Source organism: Panulirus ornatus, chromosome 12, assembly GCF_036320965.1.
Source record: "Panulirus ornatus isolate Po-2019 chromosome 12, ASM3632096v1, whole genome shotgun sequence".
NCBI classification, from domain to species: domain Eukaryota; kingdom Metazoa; phylum Arthropoda; class Malacostraca; order Decapoda; family Palinuridae; genus Panulirus; species Panulirus ornatus.
Window position 1 is genome coordinate 69,112,659 of NC_092235.1, and position 18,953 is coordinate 69,131,611.

The following is an 18,953-nucleotide window of genomic DNA, read 5'->3' on the forward strand; positions in this document are numbered from 1 at the left end:
CTGCCAGATCCACTCCCAGATATCTAAAACACTTCACTTCCTCCAGTTTTTCTCCATTCAAACTCACCTCCCAATTGACTTGACCCTCAACCCTACTGTACCTAATAACCTTGCTCTTATTCACATTTACTCTTAACTTTCTTCTTCCACACACTTTACCAAACTCAGTCACCAGCTTCTGCAGTTTCTCACATGAATCAGCCACCAGCGCTGTATCATCAGCGAACAACAACTGACTCACTTCCCAAGCTCTCTCATCCCCAACAGACTTCATACTTGCCCCTCTTTCCAAGACTCTTGCATTTACCTCCCTAACAACCCCATCCATAAACAAATTAAACAACCATGGAGACATCACACACCCCTGCCGCAAACCTACATTCACTGAGAACCAATCACTCTCCTCTCTTCCTACACATACACATGCCTTACATCCTCGATAAAAACTTTTCACTGCTTCTAACAACTTTCCTCCCACACCATATATTCTTAATACCTTCCACAGAGCATCTCTATCAACTCTATCATATGCCTTCTCCAGATCCATAAATGCTACATACAAATCCATTTGCTTTTCTAAGTATTTCTCACATACATTCTTCAAAGCATATATATATATATATATATATATATATATATATATATATATATATATATATATATATATATATATATGTATATATATATGTATGCATTGAGATATATAGGTATGTATATTTGCGGGTTTGGACATGTATGTATATACATGTGTATGTGGGTGGGTTGGGCCATTCTTTCGTCTGTTTCCTTGCGCTACCTCGCTAATGCGGGAGACAGCGACAAAGCAAAATAAATAAAATAATATAAATATATATATATATATATATTGTCCAGTGGTCTCTTCACAAGAGTTGATCCCTGCAAAACTTAATAAATGGTGGGGAGAACTGTGTTTATTGACAGTATCTCTGTAGACATATCACTCCTATATTTGTCATGTCAGCAACACACTCATCATTTCACAAGTGTGTGATGCCCACACTTGAGTGTAAGATTACTGTCATAATGCATATGCTGTGCTGTTATAGAGTAATCACACTTAGATAACCATTGCTACTTTGTTATGCTGTTGCCAAAGTCAATACATCAACCTGAATAGGCATTCTCCAACTGTAATTTTTGGGTCTGTGGACATAAATCTGTTGTTATATAACAGGATGTTATGAACAACATTCTACAAATTTAGTTTCCTAGCACAAGTTGAATTCTGCATGCTTTGTTGGCTCAGTTGGCTTGACCAAGATTGCAACCTAAACAAAGGATGAGTGACTGGAGCTGCTTGGATGCACACAGCAACCCGTTAGTGACCACCATGGGTGGTTGTGTTCCTTTTGTAGGGCTCTAGCCTTCTAAGTCTGTAGGGCTCACCCCCACCTGTAATGGCCCATCACTGTAGACAAATCACGCTTACTTAGGATAGGCCAATCTTGTGAATAATCTAATTTTCCCAGACCACTAATGCTTAATTCATGAGAAAAAACAATGTTTTGATAGGTTTTCTACATCTGTTCAGATGAACATTTTAAAGGTGATGAAATATATGTAACTTGTATACTGTTTTGTCTGTAGATAATATACTTTTCTTTAGCTTATAATGTTCATCTTATTTCTTAAAAAAAAGTATTTTTTGCACTTCTTCATAAATGAATAGAAATGGTTTTGTTATTTCATGTGCACAGGAAGGAAGCCAAAAAGAACCAAGTGTATACTGAAATGGGTAATTGTATCACATTTTTTGTGTAGTGCACAAAAAGCATCTAGGTATGTTTCTAAATCATAGTATACCAAAACATTCATGTTGATACCCGATTTGCTTCAGTATCTGAGTGTTGGTTAATTGACTTAACACCTTTTTTGATTTTAGAATTAGGTCAGATTTGAGTAAGATAAGTAAAAAATGGGATAATAGTGTGTGTATCCTAACACTTATTATTTTGATTCAGACATGTCTTGGTATATAGCAATTTGAAATTTGACAATTGTCACCCACTACTTGACCTCCCCTGAAGCTTAGAGGCATCAGCTTTTTGGGTTGCCTTCATATATTTGTTCTTAGGGTCCAAATTGATAGGATCAGATTGAAAAATTACTTTTCACAAGTATAGTAATGAACTCCTCATCCCCACTATTATGCTTGTGGAAGACACCTGAGGAGCTGTAGTATATTTCTTCATCTTCCACTTTTTTATTTTCACTTGAGATAGCCATGATTGGGATATGTTTGCCCTTACCTTATTTTTCACTATATAAAGAAAATTAGTATTAGCTCAAAGATACTCCCAAATTAGCAGAGCCATTATGAGTTGATGGTTTTTGTGTTAAAACTGTGTATGCTCATTGCCGTGATTAGTGCCGGTGACCTTCTTGCATTCCTTTCAAAGCTTTATAATTTTTTGGAAGATTAATGCTATAACTATATATCTTAAGGGAAAACTAATGTTGAAAGTATTTTGAAGAGTGAAAACATTCTTGAGGGAGGAAAAGGATTTGTTAGCCAAAGATACATGGTAGAGATATTGGAAGAGGTTAAAAGAGAAGGGTTCTGCCACAGCATGCAGCAGGTTTGCCATGGTGAGGTTGTCCTCTATCCTTTCCAGTACAGCATCATTCCAGGCCCAGGATTGCTTGACTGATTTATGCTCGTATCAGGTGGTTGGTGAAATGTTTGCTGAAATTACAATTGCATGATCATTTACAATTAGTATGTTACCAGGAAGCTGTACTGTAGGACATTTGAAAGTGTATATTATATATTATTATACCCTTTCAGTGTTTAACACCCATATATTCTTCACACAGCTTAACTTGAAGGACATGTATGAAATCTTGATACATTTGGCAGACCTATTATTAATGATGAATTTGATATGCATATATTTGGAGCAGAGACCTTTACTACTTCCATGGTGCTTATAATGACCATAGAGTTTCCTCATATTACTGTCTAGATATTAGTGTCTCTTTACAGTCTTAATTGCTTCAACTCTTCAGCTGTCTTCACAGTCAGTTTGTCAGACAGGTGTTCAAGCTTTCTTAGGAATTAGTTTTTTAGAACTGCCTCTTGTGCCTTGGCTAGTCCCGTTAGCATTACCAGTTTTGTAATGATATAACAATAATCTTGAGTATTTTATTGCACTGAATTGGATTGTGTACCTGTAATTTTTACTTATAAAGACTAGTTGGAATTTTTTATGTAACTGATGCAGGTTATGGTTTACTAACTCCCATTTAGCCCATTTGTACATTTTTGTCCCCATTGGAGGAGGCTGCTGATGTGTTATGGTTCCCCTTGGAATGTTTCACATGCATTATTTGTGGATATATTGGTACCATTACACAACCTCTAACTTTAATTTTATGAGGATAAGTCATTCTTTAGTATGGAAGCCTCCCCCTGTGGAAAAGAAAAGCCATGGACTTTACTAAGAAATTTTTGGGTCTTTCAGGGGAGACAGTAGCCAATGGTGATGATGAAGCACAACACAGTACAGTCTCGCACAGCAGTAAAGAGGTATGAAATTTTGTGATTGTAAAAATATTCATGTGATATTTTGCTAGATGATTTGAAATGTTTCTGTATGGAATTATTTTACTGTTCTGTGGAAGGATGAGCCAAGGTTGATAAGTTTTTACAGACTAACTCACAGTAATGATAGTTTTAATAGTTCAGGAGTTTCATTGATTTCTTCAAGTGATTTTATGGCTGTGTTTTATGTTTTATGGGGCTATGTTAATGCTGGGACTAGTCAGTACACTTGTGATGAGTGTGTACATAATGGTTATAGTCTTGATAGAAGATTAAATTGATTGACTTAAAATGGAAAAGTAGAGGATTATATTTTGAAAACCAGTGAAAAGACTTCATGTGAATATTTGATAATTAAGTTCATAAAGTTTTACTTAGAAGGGTTGTGTCTGACACTGAATTGATATAAAGTGCAGGATAAAGCTTTGAAACAGACAATAAGAAACTAAAAGTTGAGTGTGTGTGTGTGTGTGTGTGTGTGCAGTTACCTGTTTATACTGTGTGGGAAGGAAGTTTTCTGCTCATGCGGTCTTATCTCTCGAACAGTCTCTACTATCATACAGTCTCTTAAAATGATGTATGCTGTCTGCATTAACATGTCCTCAGACATTTTGTTCCTTTCATTCACCTCTATCACACTATAAGATTATTTCTTTACATCCTTCTTACATAGTTTCTTACTTAATTTCATGTTAAGTCCTCTGGTTGCTCTATCCCTACATCTCTTGAAGAACTGTTCACCATCCACATCGTCGATCTCTTTTTAAAACCGTAATTGTTGTAACCACGGCCACCCTTCATGAGTGGGTAAATTTAAAGCCTCCAGCCTTTCCTCCTCCTCCTCCTTTTTTTTCTTTACCTATTTGTGCTATTTATATTTGAATTTATGTATGTTTGTGGTATCCATATCCAAAGTCATTCTGTTCCATTTTTTCACCATTCTTATTCTATAAGAGTATTTCTTTAAATATTTTTTTGACTAGTTTCTTTCTTGATTTCATGTTATGTCCTCTGGTCGCTAAGAACTGTTAATTGTTCATGTCATTGTTCTGTTTTATTATCTGAAACACTTTTTTTTTTTTTTTACTTAACCATTCCACCACGGGCTTTATTTTAGTAAGAGATTAAGAAACCTATGCATTGGCACATATGTTGCCACTACTGCTTTGAAAGTTTTACTTAGGCCTTTCCAGTCATAAATTCATATAATTTTCATTGACCTTATATCAGATTTGCCTGTCAAGGGCAGTGTAAAGATCATTAGATTTGCAAGTTTAAAATCAGGTATTTTTTTGCAACCGTTATATTGACCAACATTTCATGCAGTGTTGAAAATGATCTCAAAAGTAATTTTGTTAGTGATCACTTTTACCAACTTATCTCCAGAATTATTAATGAGATCCTCATTTGTTTGTAATTAAAACTAAAACATATATTCTTGTAAGGAGGTTTACCTACTGATTGGATTAGGGCACTATCAAGCAAATTTAGGTAGAGTCAGCGCATTGTGCTACTGGGATTGGATTCCTTACATTAGATAAAATATCTTGAAGCCTCCTCAGAATTATCATGATATTTACTTAATCTAGCATTGACGCTTAATGTACTCTTATTTAGTTGAAGGATATCTTTTATTCTTGCCATTTGTAAGCCAGGTAAAGATCCTACTATTGCTGCATGGTGTGGAGCTATTGCAGTGACTAGTTGTCTCTGCAGATTGCAGATTGATGACAAAATATTGATAATAGATTGGTTTGATACCATGAAAGAAACAATTGTATCACTTTATTGATAACCAGTACAGTCTTTAAAAGTTTTGATTTATCTTAGACCCTTGATATTGATACCAGGTGACTATCATCATGCATAGCAATGTTCTCTGATTAAGAGAAAGCCTGGCAATAAGATATAAAAAAGGCAATTCTTCAAAGTGGACCTTTGAGGCATACTATTAACCATTAAAAAACTGAGCCTGGACCATAATTTGTAAAAGTATTCAGTGAATATTTTAGTCTCAAGAATTAGTAGTAAATATCAGTAAAAGTTAAAAAAGAAAATAAAGTAAATTCTCCATAATTGTTTAAGTACAGACATTAAACTCTTAGGCTAAGATATGCCTATACATTTGTTCATTATGATGCCTATGTCATGCCTGTAGACTGACAAGGAATTTGGTGGCAGTGGCTTATCTTCTGAGCTGATGTGTGATCTTATGTCTTAATCATGAATGACACTTGCAGCATAGCACCCCAGTTAGAAAAGATATCATGCATCACAGTCTTTCATAAATTATCAAAGAGAATGTAGTAACTGTGTCACCTGGGTGGGAAGCCAGATATACATGACAACTATTGCAGTTAGTTTTTTTTTTTTTTTTCTTGCTTTGTCGCTGTCTCCCGCGTTTGTGAGGTAGCGCAAGGAAACAGACGAAAGAAATGGCCCAACCCACCCCCATACACATGTATATACATACGTCCACACACGCAAATATACATACCTACACAGCTTTCCATGGTTTACCCCAGACGCTTCACATGCCCTGATTCAGTCCACTGACAGCACATCAACCCCGGTATACCACATCGCTCCAATTCACTCTATTCCTTGCCCTCCTTTCACCCTCCTGCATGTTCAGGCCCCGATCACACAAAATCTTTTTCACTCCATCTTTCCACCTCCAATTTGGTCTCCCTCTTCTCCTCGTTCCCTCCACCTCCGACACATATCCTCTTGGTCAATCTTTCCTCACTCATTCTCTCCATGTGCCCAAACCATTTCAAAACACCCTCTTCTGCTCTCTCAACCACGCTCTTTTTATTTCCACACATCTCTCTTACCCTTACGTTACTTACTCGATCAAACCACCTCACACCACACATTGTCCTCAAACATCTCATTTCCAGCACATCCATCCTCCTGCGCACAACTCTATCCATAGCCCACGCCTCGCAACCATACAACATTGTTGGAACCACTATTCCTTCAAACATACCCATTTTTGCTTTCCGAGATAATGTTCTCGACTTCCACACATTCTTCAAGGCTCCCAGAATTTTCGCCCCCTCCCCCACCCTATGATCCACTTCCGCTTCCATGGTTCCATCCGCTGCCAGATCCACTCCCAGATATCTAAAACACTTCTCTTCCTCCAGTTTTTCTCCATTCAAACTCACCTCCCAGTTGACTTGACCCTCAACCCTACTGTACCTAATAACCTTGCTCTTATTCACATTTACTCTTAACTTTCTTCTTTCACACACTTTACCAAACTCAGTCACCAGCTTCTGCAGTTTCTCACATGAATCAGCCACCAGCGCTGTATCATCAGCGAACAACAACTGACTCACTTCCCAAGCTCTCTCATCCCCAACAGACTTCATACTTGCCCCTCTTTCCAAAACTCTTGCATTCACCTCCCTAACAACCCCATCCATAAACAAATTAAACAACCATGGAGACATCACACACCCCTGCCGCAAACCTACATAATTCTTCTTGTATTAGTATGTCTGTTTTCAATGAGAGTAAGTTTTTTCATTTATTCATATGAATTATGTTCTTTGTATGTGAATATGTAAATAAGTAGATAATGAAAAATTTATGAAAATATATATGTTATGGGATAAGAAATGTGTAAATGATATGTATGGGATGCGTAGATATTCAAGGGGCAGCAAAGAGGAGTTTGATGTGAAATATAGTTAGAAGGATAGAGATTCAATGGATGGTTATTGCTTTCATGGAGCTCAGATGGCAAGATGGGAGCAGAGATTACCAGGAGTTGAAGGTGTCTTAACCCATAATTACATTCTAGTGAAGCATGGGATGCACCAGCAGAATGAATCATAGAGTCCAAGTAGTTCAGATGGAATTTCTAAGATGTGAAGAATGGATATGATAAATCCTTAGCATGGCATGGAAAGATTTATTATGATGGTAGTGGTTGATCAAGTAGACATGGTGTGCTAGTGTAATGTACATGAGGAAAGGTTGGATATCAAGAGACTGACTGACTGACTGAAAGAATGCATTTGCATGGCATGGTGAATAGGTCAGGTGTAAAGTTGAAGGATGGTCTGAGGGAACCTTTGTCTGAGAGGGGTGTGTTGATGGCAGCATCTTCCAAAGTTTGTAGATATCATTGTTTAACATACATGGATGCGTAAGAGACCCTGCTTTAACAGTATAACTTTCACAGGATAATTGATTGATTTGATTAATCTGATGAAAACTCTACTTTGCAGGGCTCCCCAACAAAGGATACCTCCTTAACTGATGACTCCATCTCAAAGGAAAAGAAAAAGAAAAAGAAGGGTCTACGTACTCCAAGCTTTCTTAAGAAGAAGAAAGACAAGAAGAAGGAGAAAGAGGCTGCCCACCAGTAGTGCCTGCAGTCTTAACATCTTCACTGACTCCCGTCTCTGGTAGACCAATGCTGGTTAGACACATATGAATATGTTTCTTATATGAGAAGTTGGCCATGTATTCATTCACCTATCATCTTTTCCAAATTCCCAGATCCAGTTGCATTTTCCTGCTGCACATTTATTTGAACAGATAATTCTTCAGGATAATTCCCTCAGACATCAACACTTTATTTCCAGCAGTCATCAGGATTTGATGTCATTTTGATAATCCATGACAGCAATACATGAGCTTGCCAAAATCTCCATTGAAAATACAACCAATGGAAAAACTAAATCATATTTAGAAGATTCTGTCTGGACCTCGCTGTATTTTCTTTTTCACAGATGATTGATTTTCTGTGGTTGCTTTCACTTTTCAGTCTTTGTCAATTGTTTTTGTGCAAGTATAGATTTAAGACAACTCACAGGCTGACTTCTGTCACTTCTCTTTTCTTTTTACATATTCATTTCATGATTTTTTATTATGAGACCAAGGCCTCTGAGTTTTTTTTACATATGTGGTTTTACTGTTGAGCCTCTGCTGTGTTTGTATGATTAACTTAATCTTCCTCTTTTGTTTGTTTGTAGATTTGTTTTGATGACTTGCAGAAAGTTGCTCACAGTTTGAATAGGAAAACAAGGTCTTCAGAATTTCTGTTTCCCATTATGAAATGAAAGAATTATATGTTAAAGTAAAGGATATCTACAAAAGAATGAGCTAACTTATCCCCTGTGGCTATAGAAGAATGCTGGAGTGTACATGTAAACCCCTATAGATATGGTAAAGAAGGGTGTGTTCATTCATATTTTTTTCCCATTATGAATTTAACAAATACAAGTAAAAGTAAAGTTTACGAACAAAAAGTGAGCAAACATACCATATGGCTGTAGTAGAAATATACACTTAGATTCTCCAGGGGGATGGTGGAGAAGGGTGTTCCCATTCATATTTTTTGTTTCCTGTTCTAATGAGAGTAATGCATGTTAGTGTAATGGACATGTACAAATAAGAGAGCTGATGTTCCTTAATGGACTTATTTGTAGTATGGCTCTGAAGTATATGTGTAGTTCCCCTCAGGAGGGTGGTGGAGGAGGATGTGCTTATTCAAACATTTTAAAATTAAAAGAAGTAATGTAGAACTAAAGGATATGTGCAAAAGTGTGAGCAAACGTATCTCATATTGTTGTAGTATAGCAATGAAGTATAGGGGCAAGATTCCTTGGAGGAAGGGTGGAGGTAGGTGTACATCAGCCATTGTCACAGTCTGAGGCAGCAATGAGACCGGTCACCCAGTTGCCATCATATGGGAAGTGAGTACAGCAACAGCAAGTAGCTATAAAAATGTCATCACATTGATGGATGGTTCAAAAGAAGCCTGCAAAGAGTAGTGCTATTATTACAACTCCCAATGTTTCGAGGACAGTCTTCAGTGTAATGCCTCCTGGCATGTAAAGTAATTACAGTGGTGTGTAGGTTTCCTGTGAGGCAAAAAAATGATATGCAACATTATTGTGATTTTTTCACTTAAAAGTCTTTTTTGTATCACTAAAACCCATTGTTATGTTTGATAATGACAGTAGTTTATTCTTCATTTTGTGTGTGTGTGTCTATTATTGTGTTCTCTTTGTTATATATTTGCTCTTTTTATACTGGAGGAGTTGGATCTTTGCCTCACTGAAGAGCATGTTGTTTTAGAGGCCCATAAGGAGACTACTTGTATCTCCTTGTGGTTCCTTAGTGTCTTCTTTTGATGGGCTTTTTCATGCTAATTCTGTTACTTGATATGAAACTGTGACTCATACAAGCATTAGTGTCAGATATGAGAAAAAGGAACGGTTGGGTGTTAGTGCAGTTCTTTGAGGAACCAAGCTTTTAACCTTGGAGAAACTAGAAATCTATCATCAACAATATCTCTGATGTCCGTTCCCTTTAGGAACTTTCATAAAGGGGCTGCCATGGCAAAAGAGTCTCCACTAATCTGTTCTTACATGCCTTCCTCGTGTACATCATTCCAAGATTTCTTCCCCCATTTCTCTCCCTTCAGTACTCTTCCATTTCATTTCTGCATTTTACAGGTGGTCTCTCATACACTAACCTCTTTAATCTTACTTTTGTAAACTCTCCTTGCAAGATCCTCATCTTGCATTCTTTCTACATGCCCGAACCACCACAAAGTATTATGTTTCACCCACTTTGCTACTTCATCATTCATTCCCTGCTTTACCAAATCTCTCATGCATCCCTCATTGCTTTCTTCATTCCATCTATCATGCCACTTGCCTCTCAAACAACTCATTTCCACAGCCTGGATTCTTGTCCACAGTGACTTATCCCATGTCCATGTTTCAGCTGCATAGGTCTAGGTTGGGAGGACTGTGTTGTCCCGTAATCCTTTCTTCACTTCCGTATTGACACCGCTACTTTTCATTATTCTGTTAAGGGATCCAGTGATTGTTCTACCCTGTACTGCTCTCTCCTATCTCTTTCCATATCACAAGACTTGCCCAAGAGAGCTCCCATACACTTAGATTCCATCACCGTTTACCGTCTTTCTCCCCCACATATCTAGTGAAGTATAGTACACTTTCTTTTCTCACTCTGTAGTACTTTGCAAAATCTATATTTTCACTCTGCTATCTTTCAAATATGATTACGTAACTTTTACTACCATTTTGCTTCAGTCATCTATGTTTACATTCCTGTTACTCCTCTTTACTCTCAGCAAACAACTTGGTATCATCCTTATACAGGCTTTTCATTAGCCACCATACCTCACCACCACACAACATCTCTACACTCCTTTTCCTTACTTTTGCTTTCGTGTCCCATCACTGTACATGTTGAAAAGCCTCAGTGACATCACACAGCCCTGCCTCACACCCATGTATATACTAAAACTTTCACTCCATCCAACATTTGTTCTCGTACCCTATATACTCTTAACACATCCCATAAAGCATTTCACTCAATTCTGTCATAGCCTGATTTATAACATTTTGTGGCTTGTAAGGTAAAAAGCACTGTGTGCAGCTGTTCATCATTTTTAATCACAACGCTGGGCATCCCTTCCTACCATTTATACCCGTGACTGGGACATTACCTACTTTTGCATTCAAATAACCCATCTCTAGTAGTCTGTCCATTACATCAGAATTGAACACACTCACTCAGCTTCTTCTACAACACTTGCCTCTCTTCCTTAGTCCTCTTATTTCCAGTGCATAAGCACTAATGATCACCTCACCTCTTGGAATCCACGTGTCATATTTACTGACGTAGACATATACGTATCAACATATCCACATATACATACATGTACATACACATACAAAAACTTATACATACATACACATGTACATATTCGTACTTGCCTTCATCCACTCCTGGTGCTACCCCACCCCACAGGAAACAGCATCACTACCCCTTGCTTCAGTGAGGTAGTGCCTGGAAAACAGACAAAAAAAGCCACATTTGTTCCCATTCAGTCTCTAGCTTTCATTTGTAATGCACTGAAATCACAGCACCCTATCCACATTCAGGCCCCACAGACTTTCTATGGTTTACCCCAGATGTTTCACATGCCCTGGTTCAGTGCATCGACCGCTGATCCACCCTGGTATATCACATCATTCCAGTTCACTCTATTCCTTGCAAACTCTCCTGTATGGACAGGCCCCAATTGCTCAAAATCTTTTTCACTCCATCCTTCCACCTCCAATTAGATCTCCTGCTTCTCCTTGTTCCCTCCACCTCTGACATGTATATCCTCTTTGTCAATCTTTCCTCACTAATTCTCTCAATATGTCCAAACCATTTCAACACACCCTCTTCTGCTCTCTCAACCACACTTTCTATTTCCACAAATTTTTCTTATCCTTTCATAACTTACTTGATCAAACCATCTCACACCATTCTTCATCTGTTTCTTAGCGCTACCTTGCTGATGCGGGAAACCGATTAAGCATAATTGTAATGATAATAAATTTACGGACATCAGTCTGCGGCTCACATTCTTTCTCTCAGACATTCCCACAGCTCCTTTCACAGCAGCAGTGCTACCCCTTCCATAGCTCTTGCCCTTACAGTAACCCCTGACTTTACCCCAAAAGACATTCCCAGACCATTCTTCCTCCTTCCCCTTTAGCTTTGTTTCTCAGAGAGCTAGAACATCCCAGTTTCTCTTCTGAAACATACTACCTAACTTTCCTTTCTTCTCATCTTGGTTCATCCGCACATATTCAGACACCTCAGTCAGAACGTTCAGGGAGGATGAGTTCTTGCTTAGATCCTGTTGTTTTGATATATAGAATTGAATAACAAGGAGGGGATGGTTACCAACCCCTTTAGTCAGCTCTTATGACACATGGGGATAAGTGTGAATTATTCCTTCTCCCCTATCCCTAAGGATGATTATAGCAGATAAATTTCACTTTAGTTAGAAGGAATTTTATACCTTATTAAGTCTTGTTTATACTTGTTTTTTCAACAGACACTGCCAGAACTTGTAGATAGCAAACAAGAATGTGTTGTGGGAGCCCTTGTGTGGTGCTGGTGAGAGGCGTGCTGTTGCTGACACTGTTCATCGGATCCAAGACTTGTCACCTAAAATTTTAGTCAGCTTACCAATACTTCAGTGTTATCTCCCTTTTCTTTCATTGTTTTGCAGATAAGGCTGTGTTAGTGATTAAAACTATGCTTTATTGTATAATTTTTAGTGGTTACTGTTGGAGTATGTATTTTCTTTTCACTAAAATCACTTTATAAGTTTCAAGAGATAGCTAAATACATTACAGATTTTTTTTGTTACAACCGATTACTTTTTATTTATCAGGCTCTCTACATTTTGATTTATTTTGAATGCTAGGTCATTGTAGCTGGTCCTCAAAACCTTGCTTTTATTAGAGTGCCTCAAGTCAAGTTTTAGATGCTGATGAACAATTTCATCTTGATGCTTGATGCATATATGTGTGTGTGTGTGTGTGTGTGTGTGTGTGTGGATATGTGTGACATGGGAATATACAGAAGTCATAATGCACTAGTTGTGTATGTAATGTCATGGTTGTTTCTTAATGATACCCACCTGCTCTCCAATATATATATATGGCACTGTCTTCAGGCCAGTTTGTGCTGATTCCCTGCAGAGTTATTGGAGTACAATCACAGACCCCCCATTGACAGAGTCTTAGCCTAACCTGGCCTGTAGATTTGGGGTTATTCAGTAATGACCTCCATGATTTCTTCCTAATGTGATCGAGTGAATGCACACCAGCTCCATTCTCTTACTCTTGTCCTTCCACGGATAGTTGTTGGATCAGCAGTCTCTCGTCTCACCCCACAAGTCTCACCATTTGGACAAAATGGTTCACACGATGAAGAGAGACTACCAGTTGGCTCTTTGATCTTCCCTCCCTCCCCTGGTTAGAGTGTGGTTCTCATTTATGAGAGCTAAGAGAAATTATCTTTTTAATCTTTTGTTGTGAGTCTGACCCCAACTATTAACAATGGAAGGACCATAGTATCAGCTGGGGATGCCCTTCTACTTTTGTCATTTCTATATCTGTCAGCTTCAGTAGACCCATTTTTTTTTCATCACCAGTGGGATCTCATTAGCTGTTACATTTTCATCCTTCCTGTTAACCCTGTAACTTTTGTCTTGAAGAAATTATTTGTTGATGCAAATACCTGTGACTGGTCAGTGCTTGGGTCACCATTTGTGTCGTCCAGCTGAAGTGTCTTAAACTTGTGGCCTTCAATCTACTCATCATACGAGTGAGTGTAAAAGCCCAGAAGCTTTATCATATCTGTAAAGAAATTGATCACAGTGACCTCACTTCCACAATTTGAGACACTCAGCTGGAGATGCTGGAGGTTGTTGTAGGACCACTTTTGTCTTCTCTTGCTGCTAGAAGGTGGATTGTTTTATTAGCTACACATTCATTTTTTTAATCACAGCTTAGCACTGTTTTATATACATCTGTATTATAGCATCTAAAGAAATGATGATTATTATTATTATAATTATATGAATATGCAGGAAGCTGATTTTAGCTTGTTTTGGAAAGAAAATAAAATGTCTCAATTTTACAAATTCTAAGTCATTGTTCTTTCATTCCATAACCTACCTTATGTGTATTTTATGTTCACTAATGTGGGAGTAAAAGTTTTGTATATTCAAGGGGCCTTATACCAACAACATATTTATATTCAATGAAATGTTTATATTGTAATTTGTTACATAAGTCTTCGAAATACTGCAGTGTGTGAGCTTTTTCATCATTATAGTTAATAGTGCTGCTGTATTGAATAAAAGGATAAGCAACACTTATTTTCAACCAATTTTGCTTTATCCCTGTTGTTATATGATTTAAAGATTTATTGAAAATATAATTTTGAAAATTCCTTTTATACTAATTAAACTTGTTGAAAAAGTTGTTGGTTTAAAAATTGTAAGCCTCAGAAGGATTGGAGATATGTAACGAGAGAATTAATCAGGGCTATGGATATTCCAGGTGAAGATGTTAGAGGAATGATTGGAGATCATATGCAATGGAAGCATTTTGTGTATAGAAGTGGTATGTTTGGAGACTTTGGACTCAACTGATGAATCAATTTGGCATGTAAAGTGAAAAAGTGAGAAGTGTTTTTATGTGTGGAAGTCCATGTTTAGCACACAGAACAAGTTGAAGATGTGTGCAAATGATGTCATGTAGGCTTTATGTACCTGATCCTCTCAATTGAATTGGGAATGGAGGAATAATGATACACAGATATGTTTGATAATGAATTACCTATGGATGAGGACCCAGTCCTATTCCAGAACAGATTGGTAAGCTATCCATTGGACTACAAAGCAACAAAAGTTTTCCATCTCAGACCAACCAGTGGTCCATGAGATTCTCTTCACATCTCATGACCTGAGAGGCTAAGGAAAGCATGTATTCACATGGGTTATACTTAGCATCAAATCAGTCCTCCAACACTACAGTAAAGCTTATATATCTTTAACATGTCATGACCACATGGAATAGATGATAACAATTTACCTATGGGCGAGGGGGATTCGAACCCAGTCTTACTGCATGGCAGGCCAGTATGCTGTCCATTGGACCATAAGGTGACGAAAGCTTTCCATCTCAGATGAATCAGTGGTACATGATATACCCCGTCACATCTCATGATCTGAGACACAATGGAAAACTTGCTCCCCCATGGGTTGTAGGCAGCATCACGTCATTATGGGGTCCAGTGAACAGTATACTGACCTAACACACAGTAGGACTGTGTTTGAATTTTCCTCAATCGTTGGTAAATCATTATCATCAATTCCATGTGTTTAGTACATGTTATAGATGTATAAACCTTAGCACAGTGTTGGAGGATTGATTTGATGCTACCTATGACCCATGAGAGTGCACACTTTCCTTAGCCTTTCAGGTCAAGAGATGTGATGGGGATCTCATGGACCATTGGTTGGTCTGCAATGGAAAGGCTTTGTTTCTTCATGGTCCAATGGATAGTGTACTGTCCTGTCATGTGATAGGACTTGGTTCAAACTCTCTACACCCATAGGTAAATCTTTATCATCTATTACATGTGTCCAGTACATGTTAAAAATATAGATATGTTAAAAAAAAGAAGTTGCATACACAAGAACGGGTAATTAATTAATCATTAAAATTTGTAGGACCTTAGCCATGACATATTTTTAAATTTTCTAATAGGGTTTTTGATTGTTAGCTTGGCGTATACAAAGAATATGAATGAATTATGAAATATACATATAGGTATTGTTATACCAGGATCGACGTGCTGTCAATGTATTGAACCAGGGCATGTGAAGCGTCTGGTGTAAACCATGGAAAGTTCTGTGGGGCCTGGATGTGGAAAGGGAGCTGTGGTTTCGGTGCATTATTACATGACAGCTAGAGACTGAGTGTGAACGAATGGGGCCTTTGTTGTCTTTTCCTAGCGCTACCTAGCACACATGAAGGGGGAGGGGGTCGTTATTCCATGTGTGGTGAGGTGGCGATGGGAATAAATAAAGGCATACGTATGAATTATGTACGTGTATATATATATATATGTCTGTGTGTATATATATATATGTGTACATTGAGATGTATAGGTATGTATATTTGCGTGTGTGGACGTGTATGTATAAACATGTGTATGTGGGTGTGTTGGGCCATTCTTTCGTCTGTTCCTTGCGCTACCTCACTAACGCGGGAGACAGCGGCAAAGCAAAATAAAATAATAATAATATATATATATATATTTTTTTCAAAGCAAAAATGGGTATGTTTGAAGGAATAGTGGTTCCAACAATGTTGTATGGTTGCGAGGCGTGGGCTATGGATAGAGTTGTGCGCAGGAGGATGGACGTGCTGGAAATGAGATGTTTGAGGAAAATGTGTGGTGTGAGGTGGTTTGATCGAGTAAGTAACGTAAGGGTAAGAGAGATGTGTGGAAATAAAAAGAGCGTGGTTGAGAGAGCAGAAGAGGGTGTTTTGAAATGGTTTGGGCACATGGAGAGAATGAGTGAGGAAAGATTGACCAAGAGGATATATGTGTCGGAGGTGGAGGGAACGAGGAGAAGAGGGAGACCAAATTGGAGGTGGAAAGATGGAGTGAAAAAGATTTTGTGTGATCGGGGCCTGAACATGCAGGAGGGTGAAAGGAGGGCAAGGAATAGAGTGAATTGGAGCGATGTGGTATACAGGGGTTGACGTGCTGTCAGTGGATTGAATCAAGGCATGTGAAGCGTCTGGGGTAAACCATGGAAAGCTGTGTAGGTATGTATATTTGCGTGTGTGGACGTGTGTATGTACATGTGTATGGGGGGGGGGGGTTGGGCCATTTCTTTCGTCTGTTTCCTTGCGCTACCTCGCAAACGCGGGAGACAGCGACAAAGTATAAAAAAAAAAAAAAAAAAAATATATATATATATATATTTGTGAGTTCGCACGTCGGTTGCAGTTAGAAGACCGATTTCGACGATGAAGGCCTGCACTGTGGCTGAGAGATTGACTTGAGGAGGCAGAAGTGATATTGTGACAGTGATTGTGTCAGCGTCGCGTCGCCTCGCCGCAGTGTATCGAGACAGACTTCCCCAGAACTTTTAAAGGGGAAGTAAATGTTTATAATTGTGTTAATGGAGTGATAGTTTTCATGCATGGTGTTTTTGACAAGAAAATAGTGAAGTTGGAGAAAAATGTAGCTTAGACATTGAAGCTTATTGACACAGTGGTGAAATTGATGAGAACTGCTATTGACGTTTGTGTGAATAAATTGTACATTTCCTTTTCCATAGCCAGAGGTTGAACCATTATGTGACATTCATTTTTTTTTCATTCATTTCAAGCTAAAAGTTTGTTTTCTAAATTGTTTCTTACATTTTTCATATGTATATATATGTATGTGTGTGTGTGTATGTGCATATGTGTGTGTGTGTGTGTGTGTGTGTATATGTATATATATATGTATATTATCCCTGGGGATAGGGGTGAAAGAATACTTCCCACGTATTCCTCGCGTGTCGTAGAAAGCGACTAGAGGGGACGGGAGCGGGGGGCCGGAAATCCTCCCCTCCTTGTATTAACTTTCTAAAATGGGAAACAGAAGAAGGAGTCACGCGGGGAGTGATCATCCTCCTCGAAGGCTCAGAGTGGGGTGCCTAAATGTGTGTGGATGTAACCAAGATGTGAAAAAAGGAGAGATAGGTAGTATGTTTGAGGAAAGGAACCTGGATGTTTTGGCTCTGAGTGAAACGAAGCTCAAGGGTAAAGGGGAAGAGTGGTTTGGAAATGTCTGGGGAGTGAAGTCAGGGGTTAGTGAGAGGACAAGAGCAAGGGAAGGAGTAGCAATACTCCTGAAACAGGAGTTGTGGGAGTATGTGATAGAATGTAAGAAAGTAAATTCTCGATTAATATGGGTAAAATTGAAAGTTGATGGAGAGAGGTGGGTGATTATTGGTGCATATGCACCTGGGCATGAGAAGAAAGATCATGAGAGGCAAGTGTTTTGGGAGCAGCTAAATGAGTGTGTTAGCGGTTTTGATGCACGAGACCGGGTTATAGTGATGGGTGATTTGAATGCAAAGGTGAGTAATGTGGCAGTTGAGGGAATAATTGGTATGCATGGGGTGTTCAGTGTTGTAAATGGAAATGGTGAAGAGCTTGTAGATTTATGTGCTGAAAAAGGACTGATGATTGGGAATACCTGGTTTAAAAAGCGAGATATACATAAGTATACTTATGTAAGTAGGAGAGATGGCCAGAGAGCGTTATTGGATTACGTGTTAATTGACAGGCGTGCGAAAGAGAGACTTTTGGATGTTAATGTGCTGAGAGGTGCAACTGGAGGGATGTCTGATCATTATCTTGTGGAGGCTAAGGTGAAGATTAGTATGGGTTTTCAGAAAAGAGGAGTGAATGTTGGGGTGAAGAAGGTGGTGAGAGTAAGTGAGCTTGGGAAGGAGACCTGTGTGGGGAAGTACCAGGAGAGACTGTGTACAGAATGGAAAAAGGTGAGAACAATGGAAGTAAGGGGAGTGGGGGAGGAATGGGATGTATTTAGGGAATCAGTGATGGATTGCGCAAAAGATGCTTGTGGCATGAGAAGAGTGGGAGGTGGGCTGTTTAGAAAGGGTAGTGAGTGGTGGGATGAAGAAGTAAGAGTATTAGTGAAAGAGAAGAGAGAGGCATTTGGACGATTTTTGCAGGGAAAAAATGCAATTGAGTGGGAGAAGTATAAAAGAAAGAGACAGGAGGTCAAGAGAAAGGTGCAAGAGGTGAAAAAAAGGGCAAATGAGAGTTGGGGTGAGAGACTATCAGTAAATTTTAGGGAGAATAAAAAGATGTTCTGGAAGGAGGTAAATAGGGTGCGTAAGACAAGGGAGCAAATGGGAACTTCAGTGAAGGGCGTAAATGGGGAGGTGATAACAAGTAGCGGTGATGTGAGAAGGAGATGGAATGAGTATTTT

The 18,953-nt window shown here is 38.5% G+C and overlaps 1 protein-coding gene across 31 annotated transcripts in view; it reads left to right on the plus strand.

Moving 5' to 3' along the window:
- hts (adducin 1-like protein hts) overlaps positions 1–14,066 on the plus strand; it is a 250,350-nt gene extending 236,284 nt beyond the window's left edge. For 29 of the 31 annotated variants that reach the window (XR_011713512.1, XR_011713493.1, XR_011713516.1 and 26 more), the window contains 3 exons: positions 3,486–3,550; positions 7,810–8,003; positions 12,462–14,066. Coding sequence is in view for 2 of the 31 variants with exons in the window: in XM_071668198.1 (XP_071524299.1) it covers positions 3,486–3,550; positions 7,810–7,950 (206 nt within the window). In the remaining 29 variants the exon portion in view is untranslated. The remainder of the gene's footprint in view (positions 1–3,485; positions 3,551–7,809; positions 8,004–12,461) is intronic. The other 2 variants (XM_071668198.1, XM_071668197.1) reach the window with 2 other exon arrangements.
- Positions 14,067–18,953: the final 4,887 nt, after the last annotated feature.